Here is a 20,830-nt window from a genome sequence, read left to right as displayed (position 1 = left end):
ATGACTGAGTGACTGAACTACAAATTAACAAAACTAGTGATCTGGATGTACAGTAGAAGAGCATGTAGACTTAAGAGAAAATACAAGTAAGTGGAAAGAACACCAGAATTGCGACCAGAAGACCTAGGAATTCCTGGTGATCCAGTAGTTAGGACTCTGTGCTTTCACTGCCAAGGGCCCAGGTTCAATCCCTGGCTGGGGAACTAAGATCCCACAAGCTGGGTGGTATGGCCAAAAAAACCAAAACCCCAAACCAAAATTAAGCCAAAAGACCTGCCTTTGAACCCTGGCCCTCCAATTAGCCTTGTGACATGAGGCAAGTCACTGATCCTTCTTGAGCATGACTTTGCTCATGTGCAAAATGAGATGGCACACCACACCCTCTTTAGCTCACTCAGTTTTGAGGCTCCAGTGTAGTAGGTGCTGGCACAGAGCTGACTGCAAACTGTCATAAAAATCCTCAACTGGCATTACTGCCCCTCCAGGGGCATTTTGAGAACCTGGGGGCTCTTGTCAACTGTCTCAGTACCTGGAGGCTACTACTGACACTGGATGGGTTGGGTGGGAGGTAGGCTGCTAGTTTTCCTGCAAAGCACACAACAGTTCAACATAGTGAATTATCATCCCAGATCCCACGTGTCTTTCCTCCCACCCCCACCACATGACTTTTATGTCATGCTGGCTGTTCACAGGAATGAAAACCCATTCCAAATCAGCCCCAAACCTAATTCTGTTTTATATACAAAGTATTTTTTCCAGTTTTAACATCTCCTGGCTTTGTCAAGAATGCAGCCACCTTGTAAATCAAGGACAGATGTGTTATACTGCCCAGAATGTCACTATTTTGGGAACTCCCATTATGAATGCTGCTTGTGGAATTTGAGTCAACAATCACTATGTACCATGCATGGCTGCTTCTGACAAACTCAGGGTAATTCAATTGTAAGGATAAGCACCTGAGAGCTTCCTTGTGCCTTTTGATGGTCATCTATGGAAAAGGGCAAACTGAGATGGATACAGACCATCTTATTAAAAATTATTTTCCTTTGTTTCCATTTGGGGGTATTGTGTTGATGAAGGTATACATGTAGGTAGGTTATCAGCTCTGGCTTTCATTTAAGGATAATTAAGAAGGCATTATAAAATATGCTATTAAAAAAGAAAATATTGGGGCAAGTGAGAGCCAATGGCATAAGGCATTAGTAGCAGTACACTGAGTAGACCTGAGCCCTCCTTGAGGAAGGTCATAGGAGAAGCAAATAGCTCTTTTTGTTCTGTTTGTTTTTTGCATCTCTGCCTCACCTTAGGACTTATTGTTACATTTCTTTATTTAATAATTAGCCAATGTATTCTTAATACTATTCCATTTTCCTCTAAGTATGCTTAAAAAGTAAGTCAAATAAGTCAATAACTAATTATCTTTTTCCCCACAAGAGAAATTGCATTGTAGATTACAAAACTTAAAGAACAAGTTAGTACAGAAACAAGAGGAATATAAACCAGAAGTCTCTGTTCTGCACCCAGAGAGACCTGGAGTCGTATCTCATAGAGATCGATTTAATGACCTTTTTATACCCCCTGCTGATAAAACATATTAGAAAACTGAAAAGTTTCACAGTGGTAATGGATATAATTTCACAATACTGAATTAGATATTAGAAACGGTGAATTAGACTCTCTGTATGTCCCTATGGTCTGCAAATTTAATATGTGCCTTTAAACAAACAAAAAAAATTCATTAACTTGAGAAACAAGTTTATGGCCATAATCAACACTGATGCGTCACCTTCTCTATCATTATTTGTGTTTAAAATTCTGCAGTCCCATCTTTAGAATAAGAATTGTGCGTCTGGGCTTGCGTGAAGGTCCAGTGGTTAAGAATTTGCCTTCTAATGCCAGGGGTTCGGGTTTGATCACTGGTCAGGGAGCTAAGATCCAACATGCTCTGGGGCCAAAACACCAAAACAGAAAACAGAAGCAGTGTTGGAACAAATTCAATAAAGACTTTCAAAATGGTCCACATCAAAAAAAAGGAAAAGAATAGTAGGTCCATTACTATGATGGTTGCATAGATTACATCATGAAAGAGATATACCATTTGTCTGATGTAGAAGGAAAAGAGAAAAAAAAGGATAGTTGGTCTGAATCATGACAGCTTCTTTTCCATGCCTTTCACAACTACTATTACACAGAGAACAGATGAACTTGCAATTAGAGGAGCTGGTGCAGCCTTATGGTTCAATGTGTGAAGGAAGCTGGAATGGCTTTTCTGAAGAAGACCCAAAGCCCATCTTCCAGTCTGTTCCAGGAGAACATTCTGAAAGGCAGGGGGCAGAGGAGTATGTAAGTAGCTATAATGATTAGGCTAAAGGTATTTACTGACACTGACACAAAACCCAAGGTTTTCTTTGGCATGTTGCTGGCTGCCAGCTACATGGGGTCTCGTCTGGTTCGTTTGGGGTTCTCCATGTCTCCAGGCAGCGAACTCGTCCTTGCTGAAATGCTCCTCAGAGAACGCAAGCTCTGCACCTGCTGGAGGCGTAGGCTAAGTTCCTGATCACAGGCCTGTTGAACGGCTTCCGTCTTCTTTATGTCCCAGTTCAAAGCAACAGCCAGTGCTTTAGGGTCCTCCCTGGCAACCAACTGCAGTGAGAAGAAGAACCACTGTGAACCAGACCCTCTGCTGCTCTCGCGATTTTCTTTAGGGGAGGTGAGAATCGGCAGTATCGGTCTCTAGCTTTATGCTGAGATGCCAGGCTTCCTTCCGATTAAGCTGTCACAGGCCTCTGCTTACCGTACAACAACAGGAAAGGACCGCTGGAGTAGTTTACTTGGAGCATAAAGTCCTCCACTCACAGGAAATTTAGCCAAGTTCAATTCAATACAGCCTCTTTCCCGTCTAGCTATACTGAGGTAGTGCTGGGGACAGGGACAAGGACAAGGACAAGCACCCACTCTGATGGGTTCCCTGGTCTGAGAGTCAGGACAAGACAACCCCGTTGCACAGGTCCTTCCCATGAATATTTCATGTACCTCTGGGCCTGCGGATCTTTTCCAACCACTGGCAGATGCATCTCAGAAGCCTAAGTCCTGTAACTCCCCCCTGTCGGGGTCAGACATTTCATTACCTATTCTGGACCAGAGAATAAGGCTGGATGATCTGAGGAAGTGCACCCATTTTGTTTAAGATTTAGATTACGTGAGACATTTGCAAACGCTTTGCATGTGGTGGTTTAGTTGCTAAGTCGTGTCCAACTCTTGCGACCCCATGGACAGGGAAGCCTGACAGGCTACAGTCCATGGGATTCTCCAGGCAAGGATATTGGAGTGGGTTGCCATTTCCTTCTCCAGGGGATCTTCCCAACCCAGGAATCAAACCTGGGTCTCCTGCATTGTAGGCGGATTCTTTACCAACTGAGCTACAAGGGAAGCTTAGAATGTAATAACAGGCAAATTGGCAGCTATGATTCAGGGTCTGCAGAGTTGAAAAAACCCTGATACAAGTGTCTCCCTGCAAAGGTCAGGGTCCCTGGTGCTCGCCCACCTCCAGATCCTGACTAGACAAACTCAGTTCTGGGGCAGGTTTCTCCTTCAGCGCCAAGAGGATCTGGCTTGCAGGCGTAACTTTGGAGAAGTTCTCTCTAATGCCTGTGTCAACAGCATCCCTCTCGTCTCCGAGGTCAGCTCTGGACTCTGCAAAGCAGATGTGAGATAGAGGGTCCATCAGCATGCCACGCATACACATAGCCAACCCAACAACCAGTCAGAGCAATCAGGCAGGCAGATGGCAGCCTGCCATCTTAGAATACCCACAGCTGTGGCATCCCTCTTCTTGAGCACATGGGAAGCACCTGGCTCTCTCTCAAGGAAAGGCTCCTACCGAGATCTCAGCACAACACCTACCTTGTTGCTTTGACAAGATGCCACCTTCCTTCTCCAAAGCCTGGAGGTAAAGTTCCAGAAGCTGCCTGGACTGACGGGCTTCCTCTCTCTGGTCAAGAACTTGCTGGAGGGTGTTCTGGAGCCCCTGGACTGCCACATGACTTTGGCCGAGTTCCTGAGCCAGCTCCGAACATGGGACATCAATGAGCATCTGATAAACAAATACTGGCTTTAAGACATCTGAAAGTACTTTCTGAACATGATGTTATGTCTCTCAAATGCATCAATTTCAAAGACTCATTTCATCTAGTTCCCAAAGTTACCCAGTATGGCTGCCTGAGAGTCAGGAGTGATGTGCTGTGCTGTGCTAAGCCTCTTCAGCTGTGTCTGACTCTTCGAGACCTCGTGGACTGTAGTCCGCCAGGCTCCTCTGTTCATGGGATTCTCCAGGCAAGAATCCTCTTGCAGGGGATCTTCCTGACTGAGGAACTGAACTTGCATCTCTTAAGTCTCCTGCACTGGCAGGCAAGTTCTTTACCACCTGGGAAGTGCAACCTGGGAAGCCCAAGAGTCAGAAGAGAGGCATGTAATTTTTTCGGTTTCCCTCTGGTGAAAGAATTAGGAAAATGTTGCCTTTAGTACCTTATTAAAAACAAAACAGGATGTCCCTGGTGGTCTAGAGGTTAAGACTCTGCACTTCTACTGCAGGGGGTTTGGATTCGATCCCTAGTTGGGACACTAAAATCCCACCTGCTGCACTCACTATGCACCACTGAGAAAACAGACGTAAAACGCTTAGGGCAGAAAGTGACAAGGAGGGCTGCTGGAGTTTGTGAAAGGCTTCTTTGAGGAGGCCACTTGATAAGTTACCCTTAACCCTTAACTTTCAGAGTGCATCCATTTTTGAACAAGTAATATTAATACACATTCATAAGGTCCAACATTCAAGAGGCACAAACTTTATGAGGGAAGTACTAGTATTACCACCATTTCATAGATGAGGAAAATGAGGCAAGAGCAGTTAATGACTTTGCAAGGATCAGTGTCAGGCTAATCCTTAGGATCCTGCGCTCGTCCCTTCTCTCCCTTCCGTCCTCACTCCCCATGGCTCCTTTACCTGACGTTTTTCTCCCACCTGCCACGTGGCCAGGCTCTGCAAGCTCCTGTCCTAAGCTTCCCTGTGCAGAGTCTAGCTGTCAGGGCTGGGTTCACTTCTATTCCAGCATCCCTGTTCTGGTGAGGACTGTTATGTCCTTTATCCTAAGGGTATCATAATTTGCTAGTCTGTTGGGATGGGAAGGGATCTCATGACCCCTTTCTGTTTCTTAAAGTAGAAAAAAACAAAGAAGAAAAAATTCCTGCCTTTCCTCTGCCTGGCCCTAACTTTTCCATGGCAGGTACCTCTAGTTCTTCAGTTTATTTCTGTGTCCCCTCTTGGGACCTGCCAATGTTTCTCAACTAAACGTCTATGAATTTATTCTATGGACAAGCACATGTGCAAAATGACACAGGTCTAAGTGTTTTTGCAGTACAGACTGAGTAGCGAGACTGATAACAACCTGCATGTCCCCCACTGGGGAGACTCATTAAATAAGTTATGGTGGGACTTCCCAGATGGTCCAGTGGCTAAGAGTCTGCTTTCCCAATGCAGGGGGCTTGGGTTCAATCCCTGGTCAGGGAACTAGGTCCCAAATGTTGTAACCAAGAGTTCACATGCCTTGACTAAAGATTCTGCATGTCACAACTAAGACCTGGCACAGCAAAATAAATAAATAGAAAAATATAGGCATGAAATGGAATACTATGCAGTGATGAAAAAAGAACAAACTATCTTTTGCAAAGTGATCTGGAAAACTTGCCAAACTTTTCTTTGAAATAGAATACCTATGCTTCCATTTATGTGATGAAAGTGGAAGAGGAGAACATATTTATGTAATTGTATATAAAATGGGCTTCCCAGGTGGCTCAGTGGTAAAGAATGAACCTGCCAATGTAGGAAACTTGGCTTCAATCTCTGGGTTGGGAAGATCCCCTGGGGTAGGAAATGGCAACCCACTCTAGTATTCTTGCCTGATGAATTCCATGGACAGAGGAGCCTGGGGTTGCAAAGAGTTGGTCATAACTGAGCGATAGCATATATAAACTATCTCTGAAATTGTAAACTGACAGATTGGTTGTCTCTAGGAAGGAAAGCTGGGTCGCTGGGGACAGAAGTCAGACTTTTTCTGTATATCAGTTTTTTCCAAACAGCTTTATTGAGATATAATTCACACACCACACAATTCACTGATTGAAGCATATAAATGAGTGGAGTTTAGTAAAATGAGTGGGCTTTTTTGTGTTTTGTGCAGTCACAACCACCGTCTTAGAACACAGTCACCAGCCCAGAAAAAACTGTACCCATCAGTAGTTACTCTCCATTCCTCCTCACAGTCTCCAGAAACCCAACCCCCAAGCAACCACTAATCTACCATCTATCTCTAAGGACTTGGACAGTTTGGCCATTTCATAAAAATGCTATCATGAAATCTGTGGCCTTTCATGTCTGGCTTCTTTCACTTAGCCCAATCTTTTCAGTTTCTCCACGCTATTGTCACTGTTAGGTGCTAAGTCCTGTCCAACTCTTTGCAACCCCATGGATGGTAGCCCACCAGGCTCCTCTGTCCATGGGATTCTCTAGGCAAGAATACTAGAGTGGGTTCAAAATACCACTAGAGTGGTAGATCAAATATGAGTCTCCTGAATTGCAGGCAGATTCTTTACTGTCTGAGGCACCAGGGAAGCCTAATGTATTAATACTTCATTCCTTCCTATGGCTGAATAAAATATTTCATTATTTGGATAGACATTTTATTTATTCATCAGCTGATGGACATTTGGATTGTTTTATTTTCGGCTATGTCTCTTGGATTTTGAACCATGTGAATGTATTAGTATTATTTATTCAAAATAAATATACAAGATTAAAAAATAACCAAAAGGTCACCTCCTTCAAGGAGACTTCCTTGATCTCCCAATCTAGAGTAGCCCCCACCCTCTGGGCACACTGCTCGTTTTGTCCGCCTCCTTCCTCCAGAATTTGAGTTTCATCAGAGCAGGGACTGTGTCTGGCTTGTTCACCACTGTGGGTGGTAAGTTGTTTCAGTCTTGCCTGACTCTTTGAGATCCCATGGACTGGAGCCCACCAGGCTCCTCTGTCCATGCGGATTCTCCAGGCAAGAATACTGGAGTGGCTTGCCATGCCCTCTTCCAGGGGGTCTTCCCGACCCAGGGATTGAACCCAGGTCTCCTACATTGGTAGGCGGGTTCTTCTTTTTTTTTTTTTGGTAGGCGGGTTGTTTTCCACTGCCGCCACCTGGGAAGCTTTGTAACCCTGTGCAAAGAACTATGCCACACACAGGGAAGGGGTTCAATAAATTTTTCTGAATTATCACATACTATTTTTACCCCAATTTTACTGGAGAGGAAATGTAAGCAGAGAGGGTAAGTGACTGGCTACAGTCTTTGTGATGGAGCTGAGATTTAACTCACCTTCTTTAGCAGTACCTCCTGTTCCACCCTTGGGCCTAAATAGTCTATGTGGGGCTGTGGCATCTGTATTTTTTAAAAAAAGCTCCACTGGTGATTCTGATGCAGAGTGAGGAGTAAAAAATTTCTACTCCAAGCAAGAAAATTAGAAAAATGAAGAATCTTGGCTGTCATCTGAGAACTACTTAAAAATGAAGGAATAATGAAATTATGGTGGCAAGATGCATGGAAACTAGGACGCAGAAGGCAGCAGAGGCCAGGTGAGTGTGGCTGCGGGGGAGGCTCACCTGGAGCTCCTCCTCGGACAGCAGGATGATGCTGGATAGATCTTCCTTCAGCTGCCTGGCCACGTTTTTCCACTTCATCCCCACCCCGCTGTCTGTTTCATCTCTGTCGAAGGACTCTTGGGTAATCCAAGCTGTACCTCCATCTGATACAGGAAGAAAATGCCAGTTAAGAGTCAAATTAACCTGTAGTGCTCTTTTTACTTCCTCCCCCAACTCAGACCTCCAGGATGTCAGCATGTCCTTCCGACTGATCATTTAGAATAATTTCGATGCTGAAGGAAGCACCTTTTCTCAGGGATTCATGGGAAAACCAATCCCCATCTAGGGCCTTAACTTTCCCACTTGTTCCATCTTCCATTTATTTCTGTGTGAAACTGCTCTGTATTCTTTTATGGAAAGAAGCCACTTAAATCCAGTGTATGGTCATGCATACCCAGGATGCCACCATGCTTCCCTTTAGGTTAGTTTTTTGTCTATTTCCATATCCAAAAACATTCCTCCTCATCAGCATTTCTCTGTGCTTGGGGAGGGGTCTCTCTCTCTCTCTTTTTAAACTTTTTATTTTGTATTGGAGTATAGCCGATTAACAATGCTGTGACAGTTTCAGGTGGACAGCAAAAGGACTCAGCCGTACATGTATTCGTCCTCCCCCAACTGCCAATCCAGGCTGCCACGTAACATTGAGCAGAGTTCCCTGTGCTGTACAGTAGGTCCTTGTTGGCTATCCATTTTAAATACAGCAGTGTGGACATGTTCATCCCAAACTCCCTAAATGTCGGGATGAGTCTCATTCTTTTTTTTTTTTTTAAATTAAATTATTTGGCAGCACAGGGTCTTAGTTGCAGCATTGGGGATCTAGTTTGCTGACCAGGGATTGAACCCAGGCCCCCTGCATTAGAAGCTTGGGGTCTTAGCCACTGGATCACCAGGAAAGTTCGGGTCTCATTCTTGATTGGAGGAGCTGCAGCCACTATTTGCTGTCCCCAGAGCCCGAGTAAAAAGGTGGTTGGAAGAGTCATTGCTGAAGGGTGATTTCCACACTTTGGTGGCCTGGGGACTCTCCTCAAGACACTTCTTTAGCTCTTTGATCCTTGTTCATTCATATTAGTTCCCTTTGTATTGCCGGTGAGGATGACGGTAATGGTAGTGACAGGTAATATTGATTTATCTGACTATATACCAGATAAACGGAGAAGGCAATGGCACCCCACTCCAGTACTCTTGCCCGGAAAATCCCATGGACGGAGGAGCCTGGTAGGCTGCAGTCCATGGGGTCGCTAAGAGTCGGGCATGACTGAGCGGCTTCACTTTCACTTTTCACTTTCATGCATTGGAGAAGAAAATGGCAACCCACTCCAGTATTCTTGCCTGGAGAATCCCAGGGACAGAGGAGCCTGGTGGGCTGCCATCTCTGGGGTCGCACAGAGTCGGACATGACTGAAGTGACTTAGCAGCAGCAGCAGCATGCCAGATAAGATCTAAATGCTTTCTATCAGTGGCTCTTTCCTGGGAGTGATTCTGCTCACCACACCCCTGTAGACATGTGACAATAGCTAGAGGCATTTTGGGTTGTCACGATTAAGGTGAGGAGATGCTACTGGTACCCAGTGGGTAAAGGCCAGCAATCCTACAATGCACAGGACAGCACCCCCACAGCAAAGAATTTCCTGGCCCAACATGTCAATAGCATTGCTGAGAAGCCCTGGCTTGATACGTGCTATGTTCTCGCATCTTTTCAACAACCCGAGGAGACAGGTACTGAAATTACTATCTCAATAAGGGGCTGAGAAGTTAGATAATTTGCTTTGGGTCACATGACTAATAAATGGCAGAGCTGGGATTCAGATCAGGCAGTCTGACCCCACCTGTGGCCCAGATCTCTCTGCCCTGCTGTGTTTTAGTTGCTGTGGGTCCGTGAGTTACTTGAGACCTGACCCCATCTCATTCATCTTCATCCCCCGACTCAGCGTCACTCTGGCATACAGAAGGTGCTCAGTAACGCTTGCTGCATAAATGCTGAAACAGCCAACCAAAGAGCAACCAGGTGCCGCATGTAGTAAAGTAAATCACGATGGAGGGTATACTGTATGTACAGCCAGCATTTCTTACCTGAATTGTGTGTCCACTTCTCATTCCCAGCCAATACCACAAACTTAGTATTGGCAGGAAGACACAGGAAGTAATCATCATCATCCACTATGGTGCCATCTTCTGCCAGGACTAGGGTTACTGGTGCCAGGGACTTATCAATGGCCAGAATGTCACAAGCTGAGAGGAATGAAATATTTGGCAATTGACAAATATCCATAGAGAAATTATATCTGTCTTTGTACTTAGTATGTATGCCCCCAGAGCCTAGAAAAATCCCTGGTAGCTAATAATAGCTATAATGATGACCACTAATACTAATACAACATTTACCATGTGCCTGGTACTATACGAAGTGCTTTTCATATACAGTACTTAATCTCATAACAATCCTGTAAGGTAGGTACTATTGTTACTCCCATTTACAGATGTCAAACCCAACACTCAGAGAGGTTAAGTAACTTGCTCAAGGTCACACAGTAAGTAACTGGCATTTATACCCACACAGTCTGGCTCTTGAAAACGTTTTTCTTCCAGCTACTCAACACCCTCATTAGGAGGCACTCGATTCTTTCCTTGGATGAACAACCAACAAAAGTCTGATTTGATTCTTTGAGAATAAGCATCTTTCGTTCATTTTCTCAGTGGTCTAAATGACTCAAATTCTCCCATGTGTCCAGAGAAAAAGAAAATTTTAAAAAAGAAAGGAAAAAATATGTTCTTGCAGTATCTTCTTCACAGTCTTACTAATCTATAGGAAAGTATAAAGGAGGCAGAAGACAGAAGTTTGTAACAGGAACTTTTCATCTGTGTGATCAATGGGCAAGAGGTTTTGTCCAGGGCAGGTCTGTACTTGCCTAATGATGGCAATGCCTAAAATGCTAATGGGACTAGAGCATGCAGAGAAGTAGCCGAGAGGCTACAAATATCATCGGGCAATATCCTCTTGCACCCAGCAAACCCTGCATAGGCCAAGCTCCAGAAACACAAGCACTTATATGGGCCTCTGTGCCAAGTGCATCCAGCCACTGCACTAAAGGGGCACTAAAACTTAAGAACCCTCACGTCAAGAAAAAATATGTAAACACTTATATGGCAGAAGCTATGTCACTGAAGCGTTTAGAGTGCTTTGGCTGATTCTGTGTCTCTGAAAGACTTCTATTGGATACTGGCTGGGCTGAGTGACTCTGGGAGGAAGCTCTGAACAGGCAGACGTACATCTTCACTACCTGCCTAGGGATGACTCACACGCTTAACCTAAAGGACTTCTTTCAGTAAACAATTAATTGTTACAGGCTAATGACTTGTAAGTCATTTGAATACATCATCTCCTTGGAGAGTCCCAACAGTTCAGTGAAGCAGGGCTGGAAATATAGCCACTTTGCCGATGAGAAAATTGGGGATCAACAGATGGTTACCTGCAAGGTCAGGCAACTAGTAACTGTATGAGGCTCAGAACTTTTGAAAGCTAGGTCACTCACAGCAGCTGTTCCTTGTCTGGACCTCTGTGCCGGTGGGTAGCGGCTCCCTCTTTACCGCACAGGTACCTGCTAGAGCTGGCGTTGGAAACCCGCCCCCACCTCGCCGTAGGCTCACCTGGGGGCCCCAGTACCACCTTAGGGAGCCCGAGTGGCAGGAATACACCAGGCTGGGTTGGATTCACAATCTGAGTCACCGGAGGCAAGACACCGAAGTAGAGTCTGTTTTAATTCATTTGCATATTGCTTCCCGTCTGCCTTTCCACCATATGAATCTCACATAAAGTAAATTAAGTTAAAGCGCTTGGCACAAACGCTGTGAAACTGGTAGGTCGCTATACCCACGTGAGTCATATCTGTCCCAAGGCTCCTCCACCTGAGTTACAAGAAGCCCCAAGTCGCCTTTCTTGATCTCGGTTAGCCCCGCCGGACATCCTCACCCTGCCCTTGGCTCCCTTCAGCCCGGGCTCCAGCCCCCCAAGCCCTCGCCCCGGTCCCGTGCCTACCCTTATCCCTCAGCTCCTCGAGGCAAGAGGCCGCTACGCCGTGCTGTTCCCGGCTTTTGTTGCGGCGCAGCAGACACTGCTTTAGAGCCCGGATCTCGCCGGGTTCCGGAGCTGCAACGCCGCTGGCCACCTCCATCCTCTTCAGGGAGGGACCAGACCAACAAGGAGAAGTCAGGGAGGCTGGGGAGCGGGAGTCCTCCCCAACTCCACCCCCACGGGATGCCGGGAAATGTAGTTCTCTCCGTAGCAAATCACGCGTGGGACCAAGGCACGCCGGGAGATGTAGTTCTAGTTGCTCCTAATCACCTGAGGCTCACGGGGCATGCTGGGAGCTGTAGTCTGTGGGGTCAAAGCCAACTTAGGTCGCTCAATTCAGTCCAGGAGGTGTTTTTTGTTTGTTTTCCTACCTAATATTAAGGATTTGCATTTGCCCGTTCAAAATGAGGTCAGTAGGGGTTAATTTTGCAGTATGAAGGACAGGCGTGTTTATTTCCTTGAATTATTTCCTTGAACTCTTTCCTCCATGTATGTTGTTTAGTTGCTAAGTCGTGTCCCACTATTTGGGAACCCCTGGACTGTAACCCGCCAGGCTCCTCTGTCCATGGGATTTCCCAGGCAAGAATACTGGAGTGGGTTGCCATTTCCTTTCCCAGGGGATCTTCCCCCCACCCAGAGATCGAACTGGGATCTCCTGCATTGCAGACGGATTCTTTACCACTGAGTCACCTGGGGTCGCAAAGAGTAGGACACGACTGAGCGAATGAACTGAACTAAGCCGTCTGGGAAGCCTCTTTTGCATATATAGATGCATGATATTAAAACTTAAAGCAGTGTCATTTTACTTTGTACTGTTTGTTTTTCCTTTCCAACCTGAAAAGATCTATAAAATGTCCCAAACTTCACGCTGATCTGAAAGAAATCAGTTTTAAATATTGATGAGTGTAGTTTTCAATCTTGCTGAAGACAAAACAGAGAAGCATGAAATACTCCCACATTTCCACGCATTCGATTCTCTGCTTCAGCTCTGTAAATTGGGTTGGGACCTCGGAATGAAATGCTTAAATATTAGGTTAAACATTATGATCTCAAATCAGAGAGAGAAGGGGAAATCTCATCACTGTTGAGATTGTCCAGATGCTGCTTGACAACATATTTGTTCTTGTTCTAATACTGTTACTTAGGGAAAAGTCTGTGTTTTTCACCCCTGAAAAACCAACACTTAAGAATAAAGTAATAAAAAAAATATTAAAAAGTTTCCTGGCTTAAAAGGGGGCCATTTTACATAAACAAGGAATAATTTGCTATTCCTGTTATTCCTGGCCTGCTGCAGTCCATGGGGTTGCAAAGAAATGGACATGACTGAGCGACTGAACTGAACTGAACTGAAGGAATAATTATCAGCCTGTATTAATTCAGGGTCAATCCCTTTCATATTTTATTAAAGGAAATCAGATATTATCTCATAAGAAAAATACATTTAAAACATTGTTTGGTAGGAAGAATTGTTAACTCAGGCAATGCTTTTGAATACACCATCACTGATAAAACACAACTGATATGAACTGACTGATATTTCTAATGTATACAGCTCTTTCGTGTAATGTCACAGTTGGCTTAAAAATCTAACAACTCAACCACTATGAAGTAATAACGGTTTGTAGAAGCCTTGCCTCTCCCAAAAGCACTCGCCTTCTGAGTTCTTCTAATAGACCTGCAGACGGTTATCAGACTCCTATTTCCAAGATGTTTTAATTATGTGAGTATATGTGTGTGTGTGTGTGTGTGTGTGTGTGTGTGTGAGAGAGTGTGTGTGTGTGTGTGTGTGTGTGTGTGTGTGTGTGTATTTGGCCTGGACTTGAGAGCAGAAGCTGAGTCTTGTATCTTATTTCTCGCACCTACCAAATAGCCAATAGTAAGAACTCAACAAATGGTACTGAACCAAATGATCAATTGATTAATTAATTTCCAAGTCTCTACACATTCATTAATTAACTACTTAGCGTGTCCCTACATGGGTTACGGTCTATGGAGTCGCACAGAGTCGGACACGACTGAAGCGACTTAGCAGGAGCACATGTGCCCATGGGCAGAGATTTAATGCAGTAAATATAATACACATATAAGGATGCAAAAAGGATAGACTTCGGTTTTGCTGTAAAGGAGAGACCTAATAAAATAGCGCATGTTGACCCTGTGATGGGAGTTCCCTTCTTCTCCCACAGTGACCCGCCCCGCTCCGCCCCCCATCGACAGCTCAGTTCCTGCTACTTTAGTCTGGGCAGAGAGCAGGAGCGAGGGCGCTTGGGAGAAGCCTCGCCCAACGGCGATAGATTAGTCAGGCCTCAGAAAGATGGCGTCCTCGGAGCAGGCTGAGCAGCCGAGCCAGGTAAGGGGAGTGGGGTTGCCCAGTTGTGGTGGCGGGGACCCCCGCTGGAGTGGGGGGTGGCTTGGCGGGTGGCTGGGAGCCCGGTGGGGACCCTGAGCCTCCGAAGCAGGCGCCCGCGACCTCTAGCCACCTCCGGGGCCCCGCCCCTCGCCAGGTCCTCGCCTCCCGGCCCCTCCCCCGGTGACCCCTCTTTGACCACATTCCCGAGCTGGGGCTCGGAGGCGCCCGCGGCCCCCGCTTCCCGCCTGCCGGCCCCTGGGGTCCCACTTGTGCTTGGCTGAAGCGGTGGCGGGACCCTTAAAAAATCCCCCAGCCTTGAGCTGCGAGGGCTCCTGCTTGAGAGGGGTGAGAGGCTGGATCGTTCCCGGCCCTTCGGTCCCGGGAGGGGCCTGACTCCTTCAGGGTTCCCACTTCTCCGCAGCCTCAGCCTCCCGGGCCACCCTGCTGTCAGCCTCTTAGTTTTCAGTCACCTTTGCGCTTCCCCCTGCTAAGTTGGAGGGTGGGAAATATACTTGGACTGTCTCAGTGCGTTGGTAGGAAGGGGACTCATTGTAAACAACAGACGCCACCGAGCCAATGGCTGGTAATCTGTCCTTGCTGCCTAGTTTGGTTTTCTCAGCCAAAGACTAGCCTTTCAGTCACAGATGCAACCAAATGCCACTCCAGTTCGGGGACCTTGAAGACCAGTGCTCATCCCTGTCAGGAAGCAGTGGATGATAAGGCTTCTGAACGCGTTTGTAGTCCAAAGGTGGGGTGGACTGGGGGTAAGCGGTACTTTACAATTACTGAGTGTGTGCTATCATGCCGAGGACAAATTACGCTTATTATCTCGTTTAATGCTCATTACAACCTTTATGAAGTACAGGCTATTAAGCGCCATTTTGCAGGGTCTGTAACGAGTCTGATTAAGCCTGGATTTGTGTGTGACTCCACTAGTTAGTCCTACACGTGCAAGTTTAGTTAGGATTGGACAGAGGAGGAAGAAAATGGTGTCAGCCTGGACTCATCGTTCATTTCTCACCTCCTTGAAACACCTGTGGACTTTTCAGCCGCCTACTGGTATTTCACTTCCTTGGCAGAAGAATACCACTTAGTGTTTCTTATTACTCTTTCATTCTTTATGATAAGTCTATTACAGGAATTGCACTTAGAGGAGTAGCGTGTTCCCCAGAGCAGCTTCCGCTAGCGGAGCGCATGATTCAGAGAGATGTCTGCATTGTAAAACATGAGAAATAAAGAGGGTTGCTTTGGTCTTCTCACTGTCGAAAATTCTGGAGTATGGGGGGGTGTCCTGAGTTAGAGGGGGCGGGACTCTTCATTCTTGCCTTAACCCACTTAGCTTGCTGAAATACTGAGGCTCTTCAGAATCTGGGCTTCTCTGAACTGTTGTATATTAGGAATGCCCATAGACTGGGATTAAAGGAGGCCAGAACATGTAATTTTATTGTAACTGTGAAGGTTACTAGAATTTTTGCCACTGGGAGGCTTTTTAGCACCCAGGGAGTCCTTTGGTTCTAGAAATTGTCTTCTCTGTGCACGTGGAAGGGATCGAAGGTCCTGAAGGGGACTTGGCCAGCCTCTGTTTGGTTTTCAACTGTGCTTCTCCTTTGCCCTCCTTTCCAAAGCTGGTAGAGATGGGATTGCATCAGAAAATGCTGGCAGACTGGGGCAAAACTTGAATGTTTCACATCAGATTCCGTCCCTGTCTGACAATAAGCTGCAAATGCATGCATTTTAAGTGAACCAACTCTCTTTAGCAGTTGCTTCGCACTTCATTTTCTAGTCCTGATCAGTGGTTTTCCCATTTCTCCAGTAAAACACAGTGGAACTGAAAGAACTGTTTATATATTCCCCCAAACCTGGTTTGGGTGTGAGAAGAAGGCATCACACCTGTGGGACTGAGCCAGTATTCTGTCTCTCCTAGAAAGTCTCTTGTTTTGAAAGATGGAGGGTAGATAACCAACACTTTCTTTGAAAGGCAGTATAGCAGTGGTTAAAAGTATGGTCTCTGAAGCCATCCCCACTGGGCTAGAATCCTAGCCTCACTACTTACCAACTGTGTTGGTCTTGGACAAGTTACTTCTTTGGCCTTAGTTTCCCCATCTGTAAAATAAGAATAATACTAGTGCCTATCTCATAGCACTGGTTTGAGGATTAAATGAATTAACTTGTTTTAGAACAGTGCCTGACATAGTGTGTTATCTATTATTCCATGTAGTAAACTCTGGAGTTTCACTCACAAGCCATCTAAGCCTTTCCTCAGTCCCTGTTGTAATATTTTTGGGAGTATGAGTTTTCATATGTTGACCAGAAGTTCACTAAAGTTTTATTTGCTCTTAAGTAATCACCTTAAAATTTAAAGGAATACCCTGATTATCCTTGGTGTCCTTTGTAACTTAGATTTCACTGATGTACTTGCTTTTTCATAAGGGTATAATTGTTTTAGTCTGTCTTCAAAACAGTCTGTTGGAATTGCATTTATTGTTTCATATTCTTGTTGTGTTTACTCCACATTACTCTGTTTTGCAAGGCTAATCTCTTATCAAAGTCCCTTTTAGTCTGTACGTGTTATAGCCCATAGGAACAGGAAATGTTATCCCTATTTCTGTACTTTCCCACCAGCTTTTCTGTCTTTAGTGAAGAGCAGAGTCATGGTTCAATCCGATGGTTTAATGGTTGTTGAGTATTGAGAATTATTATGGAATGTAGGTTTCAAGTCTGTTCATGTTCGCTCCAAGATCAACTATATCAAAGGATATGGTCTATATCCTTTGACATATATATAGACATATATATAGGATATATATAGACTATATCCTTTGATATAGTCAATTTTGGACTGAAAAAACATAGAAGCCGGAAAGAGAGAAGAGTACAGCAAAGATGTTATGGAGAGAAAGGCTTGTTTTCCTGATTGACTTTGGTTTGAACTCCATCACTCACTCACTCATTCTTGGACTTATCTCTCCACCTCTCTGAGCCTCAGTTTTCTTCTCTGTAAAATGGGAGTAATAATAATTAACCTAGAAGGTTGCTTTGAGGGTTGATTGAAGTTACAGATGTTAAGAGTATGTGGTACATTTTAAGTGCTCATGTTGTGAATGTTAATTTCCCTCTCCAGGTCTCTGCATGCAGTATTGGAAGATTACTGAACTCTTGAATAACAAGTTCAAACAAGATATTTTGTCCCTCACTCTTTATTTTGAAAAGTTTTCAACCTATAGAATAGTTGAAAGAATAATACAGAGAATTCCTCTAAAACTCTCATAAAAGCTTGCAAGATGCATTGTTTACCTTTTGCTAAATTTGCTCTATTTCAGTCTCTTTATATTTTTCTTTTCTTTGGGAAGGACTTGATAGTTAGTTACAGACATGGTATTTCATTCTGGAATACTTCACCTTGTCTCTCATAAGAGTAAGGTTATTCTTCTACATAACCATAATACCACTATCACACAGGAAGTTTGGTATTGATAAAATATTATTTATTAATACAGACCACATTCAAATGTTTCCAATAAAAAACAAATTCAGGATCCAATGGAGAAATAGGGAGTGCACTGATTTACCTCTTTAGTGTAATTTAGCATGACTCCCTAGCCTTTAAGATTAAAAAAAAAAACCTTTTTATTGGTGTTTAACATACACCCAGGAAGTCCACCAATTATGTGTACAGCTTGGTGAATGTTCACAGAGTGAACACAATCTTGTGTAACCAGTACTCAGATCAAGCAATCAAACATAACCAGGACCTCAGAAACCTCTTTGGCGTCCCTCCTGTTACTGTCCAGTCCCCAAAACGTTGCCCCTATCCTGACTTAAAATCCGTATGTTAATAGCTTTTTGAGTGACCGAGTTTTTGTGGCCAAAAGCTTTACTGTGGAATTCAAATAGATGTGTTGTGGTCAGTTTTGACAAATGTATATATACCTGTTTAACCACCATCACAGTCAAGATCAAAACAATTCCAGTATTCCCAAACATTCCCTTACTCTGCTTCCCAAGAAAATCCTAGCCTTTGACCTCAGGAAATCTGAGCTGCTTTTTTACCACTAATAGATTATATTTGTCTCTCCTAGAATTACACATGAGTGTATTCATAATGTATATAATCTTTTATGTCTCACTTCATATTGTTGTACATATATGGCTTAGCAGTAAAGAGTCTGCCTGCAGTGCAGGAGATGTGGGTTTGATCCCTGGGTCAGGAAGATCCCTTGGAGAAGTAAGCGGCAACCCACTGCGGTATTCTTCTCTGGGAAATCCCATGGACAGAGGATCCCGGTGGGCTTTATAGTCCACCGGGTTGTGAGACTTGTATGTGACTGAGCAGCTGAACCACCACCACCAGGTGTCAGCAATCCATTCCTTTTTTACTAGTGTGTAGTATTCCATCGTACAGGTAAATCAAGAGCACAGTTGATCTGTTCACCACTTGGACATTTGGTGTATATTAATTGCCTATTGTCTAACAATGTTATTACAAATTTAGCAGCTTCATGCAGCACACGTTTATTGTCTCGCAGTGTCTGTGGGTCAGGAGTCAGGACACGATTTAGCTGTGTCTCACAAGGCAGCTGTCAAGTTGTCTGTCAGGGCTGTGATCTGGGGAAGGATCTGCTTCCGAGCGCTTGTGGTTGTTGACAGCATTTGGCTCTTTGTGGACTGCAGAGTGAGGACCCCATTTTTAGCAGCTGTTAGCCAGAGGCCACCCTCGGTTTCTTGCCACATGGGTCTTCCCCAGGTGGCCACGTGTTTCCTCAGAGGTGAATGGACTTTACAGTCTTAGTAATGTAACCACATATGTGTAATTACATGTGTTCTCTCACCATGACCATACTATATCGGCCAGAAACCTGTCACAGTTCCTGCCCACACTCAAAGGGATAACACAAGGGCGTGAATACCAGGAGATTGGGATCACGGGAGTCACCTCAGAGACTCTTCCCCACATGGTTGGTTCTAGTTTGGGGCTACTATAAATATTCATGTGTGTTTGTGGAAGCGTGTTTTCATTTTTCTTGGTAAATACCTCCCAAGTGTAATTGCTGGGTCACATGATAAGTGTATGTTGAGCTCTGTAGTAGATTGCATTCTTGTTTTGTAAAGTTGTTGTCCTTGTTGTTTAGTCACTAAGTCATGTCTGACTCTTTGCGAGCCCATCGACTGCCTCATACCAGTCTTCGCTGACTTCCATGATTGCCCAGAGTTTGCTGAGATTCATGTCCATTGAGTTGGTGATACTAACTGCTGCTTCCCTTTTCCGTTTGCCCTCAGTTTTTCCCAGCATCAGGGTCTTTTCCAGTGAGTTGGCTCTTCACATCAGATGGCCAAAGTATTGGAGCTTCGGCAAAGTTGTGCTGTTTTTCATTCTGCCAACAGTGTATGAACATTCTGATTGCCCCACACCCATACCAACACTTGGTATTGTCTGTCTGTTTTAATTTTAGCCGTTTGAGTGTGTAGCTTGAGTGAGTGTGTAGTGGTATTTCATTGTGGTTTTTCTTTGCATTTCTGTGATGACAAATAACGTTAAGCATCTCTTTTCATGTGCTTATTGGTAAAGGCTGAGGTTAATGTTTTTCCTCATATGAATATCAGTTGTTCCAGCATCATTTGTTGATCTTGCCATCTTTGTTAAAAAAAGTTGAAAAATAGTATGTAATAGATCAATTTCTAAACTGTTTTCTGTTCCGTTTATCTATTACCTATATGTTTCTCCTAATGCAAATGAAGTATAGTTGACTCATGAGTTTGAACTGCATTGGTCTACTTACACTTGGATTTCTTTTTCAATAAATACACAGTACAGTAAATATACTACACAGTTTGTGGTTGGTTAAATCCCCATAGATATGGAGGGTTAACTGATACTGATTTATAGTTTGTATGTATGTGTGAGTAAGAGAGAGAGAGAGAGATATCTGTATCTAACTGTCAAGGTAATAGTGGCCTATCAGAATGAGTTGGGAATTTTTATCTTTTTTTGGCTGTGCCATGCAGCTTGCAGGACCTCAGTTTCTAGACAAGGGATTGAACCTGGGCCACAGCAGTTGAAGCCCAGAATCCTAACCGCTAAGTCACCAGGGAACTCCCTCACCTTTCTTTTCTACTCTCTGAAATAGTTTGTGTAAGACTGCTACTACTGGGCAGTTCCTTGGCAGTTCAGTGGTTAAGGCTCCATGCTTTTTTTTTTTTTTTCCTAGGGTCAGCCTTGCCATAATGTTTCTCAAGGAATTTGCTGTCATTTCAGTTGTCAAATATGTTTTTAAGATGTTTCATAGTTTCCTTTTTTTTTTTTTTCTGAAGGTTTCTTCTTTTTCCTCATTGTGGATCATTTCTATAGTCTTTATTGAATTTGTTATAGTATCACTTCCGTGTTGTGTTTTGGTTTTTTGGCCACGAGATCTTAACTCCCTGACCAGGAATCCAACCTGTATTCCTTGCATTGGAAGGTGAAATCTTAACCACTGGAATGCCAGGGAAGTCCCTCAATTATCTTTTATTTAAAAAGAAATTAATTATTTATTTTATTTTTGGCTGCTCTGGGTCTTTGTTGCCTTGTGCGGGCTTTCTCTAGTTGCGGCAAGTGGGGGCTACTCTCCATTGTGGTTTTGGGGCTTCTTGTGGCTTTTCTTGTTGTGGAGCGTGGGCCATAGGCACACAGGATCAGTA

At 44.3% G+C, this 20,830-nt stretch overlaps 2 protein-coding genes and 1 non-coding gene across 5 annotated transcripts in view; 2 read left to right on the top strand and 1 right to left on the bottom strand.

Annotated features, from left to right (window-relative positions):
- Nucleotides 1-1,610: 1,610 nt before the first annotated feature.
- On the bottom strand, nucleotides 1,611-11,979 carry DFFA (DNA fragmentation factor subunit alpha). Its single transcript, XM_061160432.1, has 6 exons — nucleotides 11,770-11,979; nucleotides 9,807-9,965; nucleotides 7,698-7,840; nucleotides 3,904-4,093; nucleotides 3,545-3,693; nucleotides 1,611-2,643 (listed from the first exon to the last, which is right to left on the bottom strand). Exons 1-6 carry the CDS (start codon nucleotides 11,903-11,905, stop codon nucleotides 2,431-2,433), a joined length of 990 nt encoding a protein of 329 aa, XP_061016415.1. The 5' UTR covers nucleotides 11,906-11,979; the 3' UTR covers nucleotides 1,611-2,430.
- LOC133069749 (small nucleolar RNA SNORD77) lies at nucleotides 2,053-2,113 on the top strand. The gene has a single exon (XR_009695973.1). It is a non-coding gene; the product is annotated as a small nucleolar RNA SNORD77 (small nucleolar RNA).
- A 2,065-nt stretch (nucleotides 11,980-14,044) lies between the features above and the next one.
- PEX14 (peroxisomal biogenesis factor 14) overlaps nucleotides 14,045-20,830 on the top strand; it is a 135,774-nt gene continuing 128,988 nt past the window's right edge. For all 3 annotated transcript variants that reach the window (XM_061160423.1, XM_061160422.1, XM_061160421.1), the window contains exon 1: nucleotides 14,045-14,155. In XM_061160423.1, coding sequence (XP_061016406.1) covers nucleotides 14,120-14,155 — 36 coding nt within the window. In that variant the 5' untranslated portion in view covers nucleotides 14,045-14,119. The remainder of the gene's footprint in view (nucleotides 14,156-20,830) is intronic.

Source organism: Dama dama, chromosome 14 (assembly GCF_033118175.1).
Source record: "Dama dama isolate Ldn47 chromosome 14, ASM3311817v1, whole genome shotgun sequence".
Taxonomy (NCBI): Eukaryota; Metazoa; Chordata; class Mammalia; order Artiodactyla; family Cervidae; genus Dama; species Dama dama.
The sequence above is the reverse complement of the archived record's forward strand: the minus strand, read 5'-3'. Positions and strand labels throughout refer to the sequence as shown.

Coding starts and splice junctions, on each gene's coding strand:
- DFFA (XM_061160432.1), bottom strand. CDS start 11,905: ATGGAGGTGGCCAGCGGCGTTGCAGCTCCGGAACCCGGCGAGATCCGG. Junction 9,966..11,769: donor CGAGGAGCTGAGGGATAAGG/GTAGGCACGGGA, acceptor CATTCCTCTCAG/CTTGTGACATTCTGGCCATT. Junction 3,694..3,903: donor CATCTTGTCAAAGCAACAAG/GTAGGTGTTGTG, acceptor TCTGCTTTGCAG/AGTCCAGAGCTGACCTCGGA.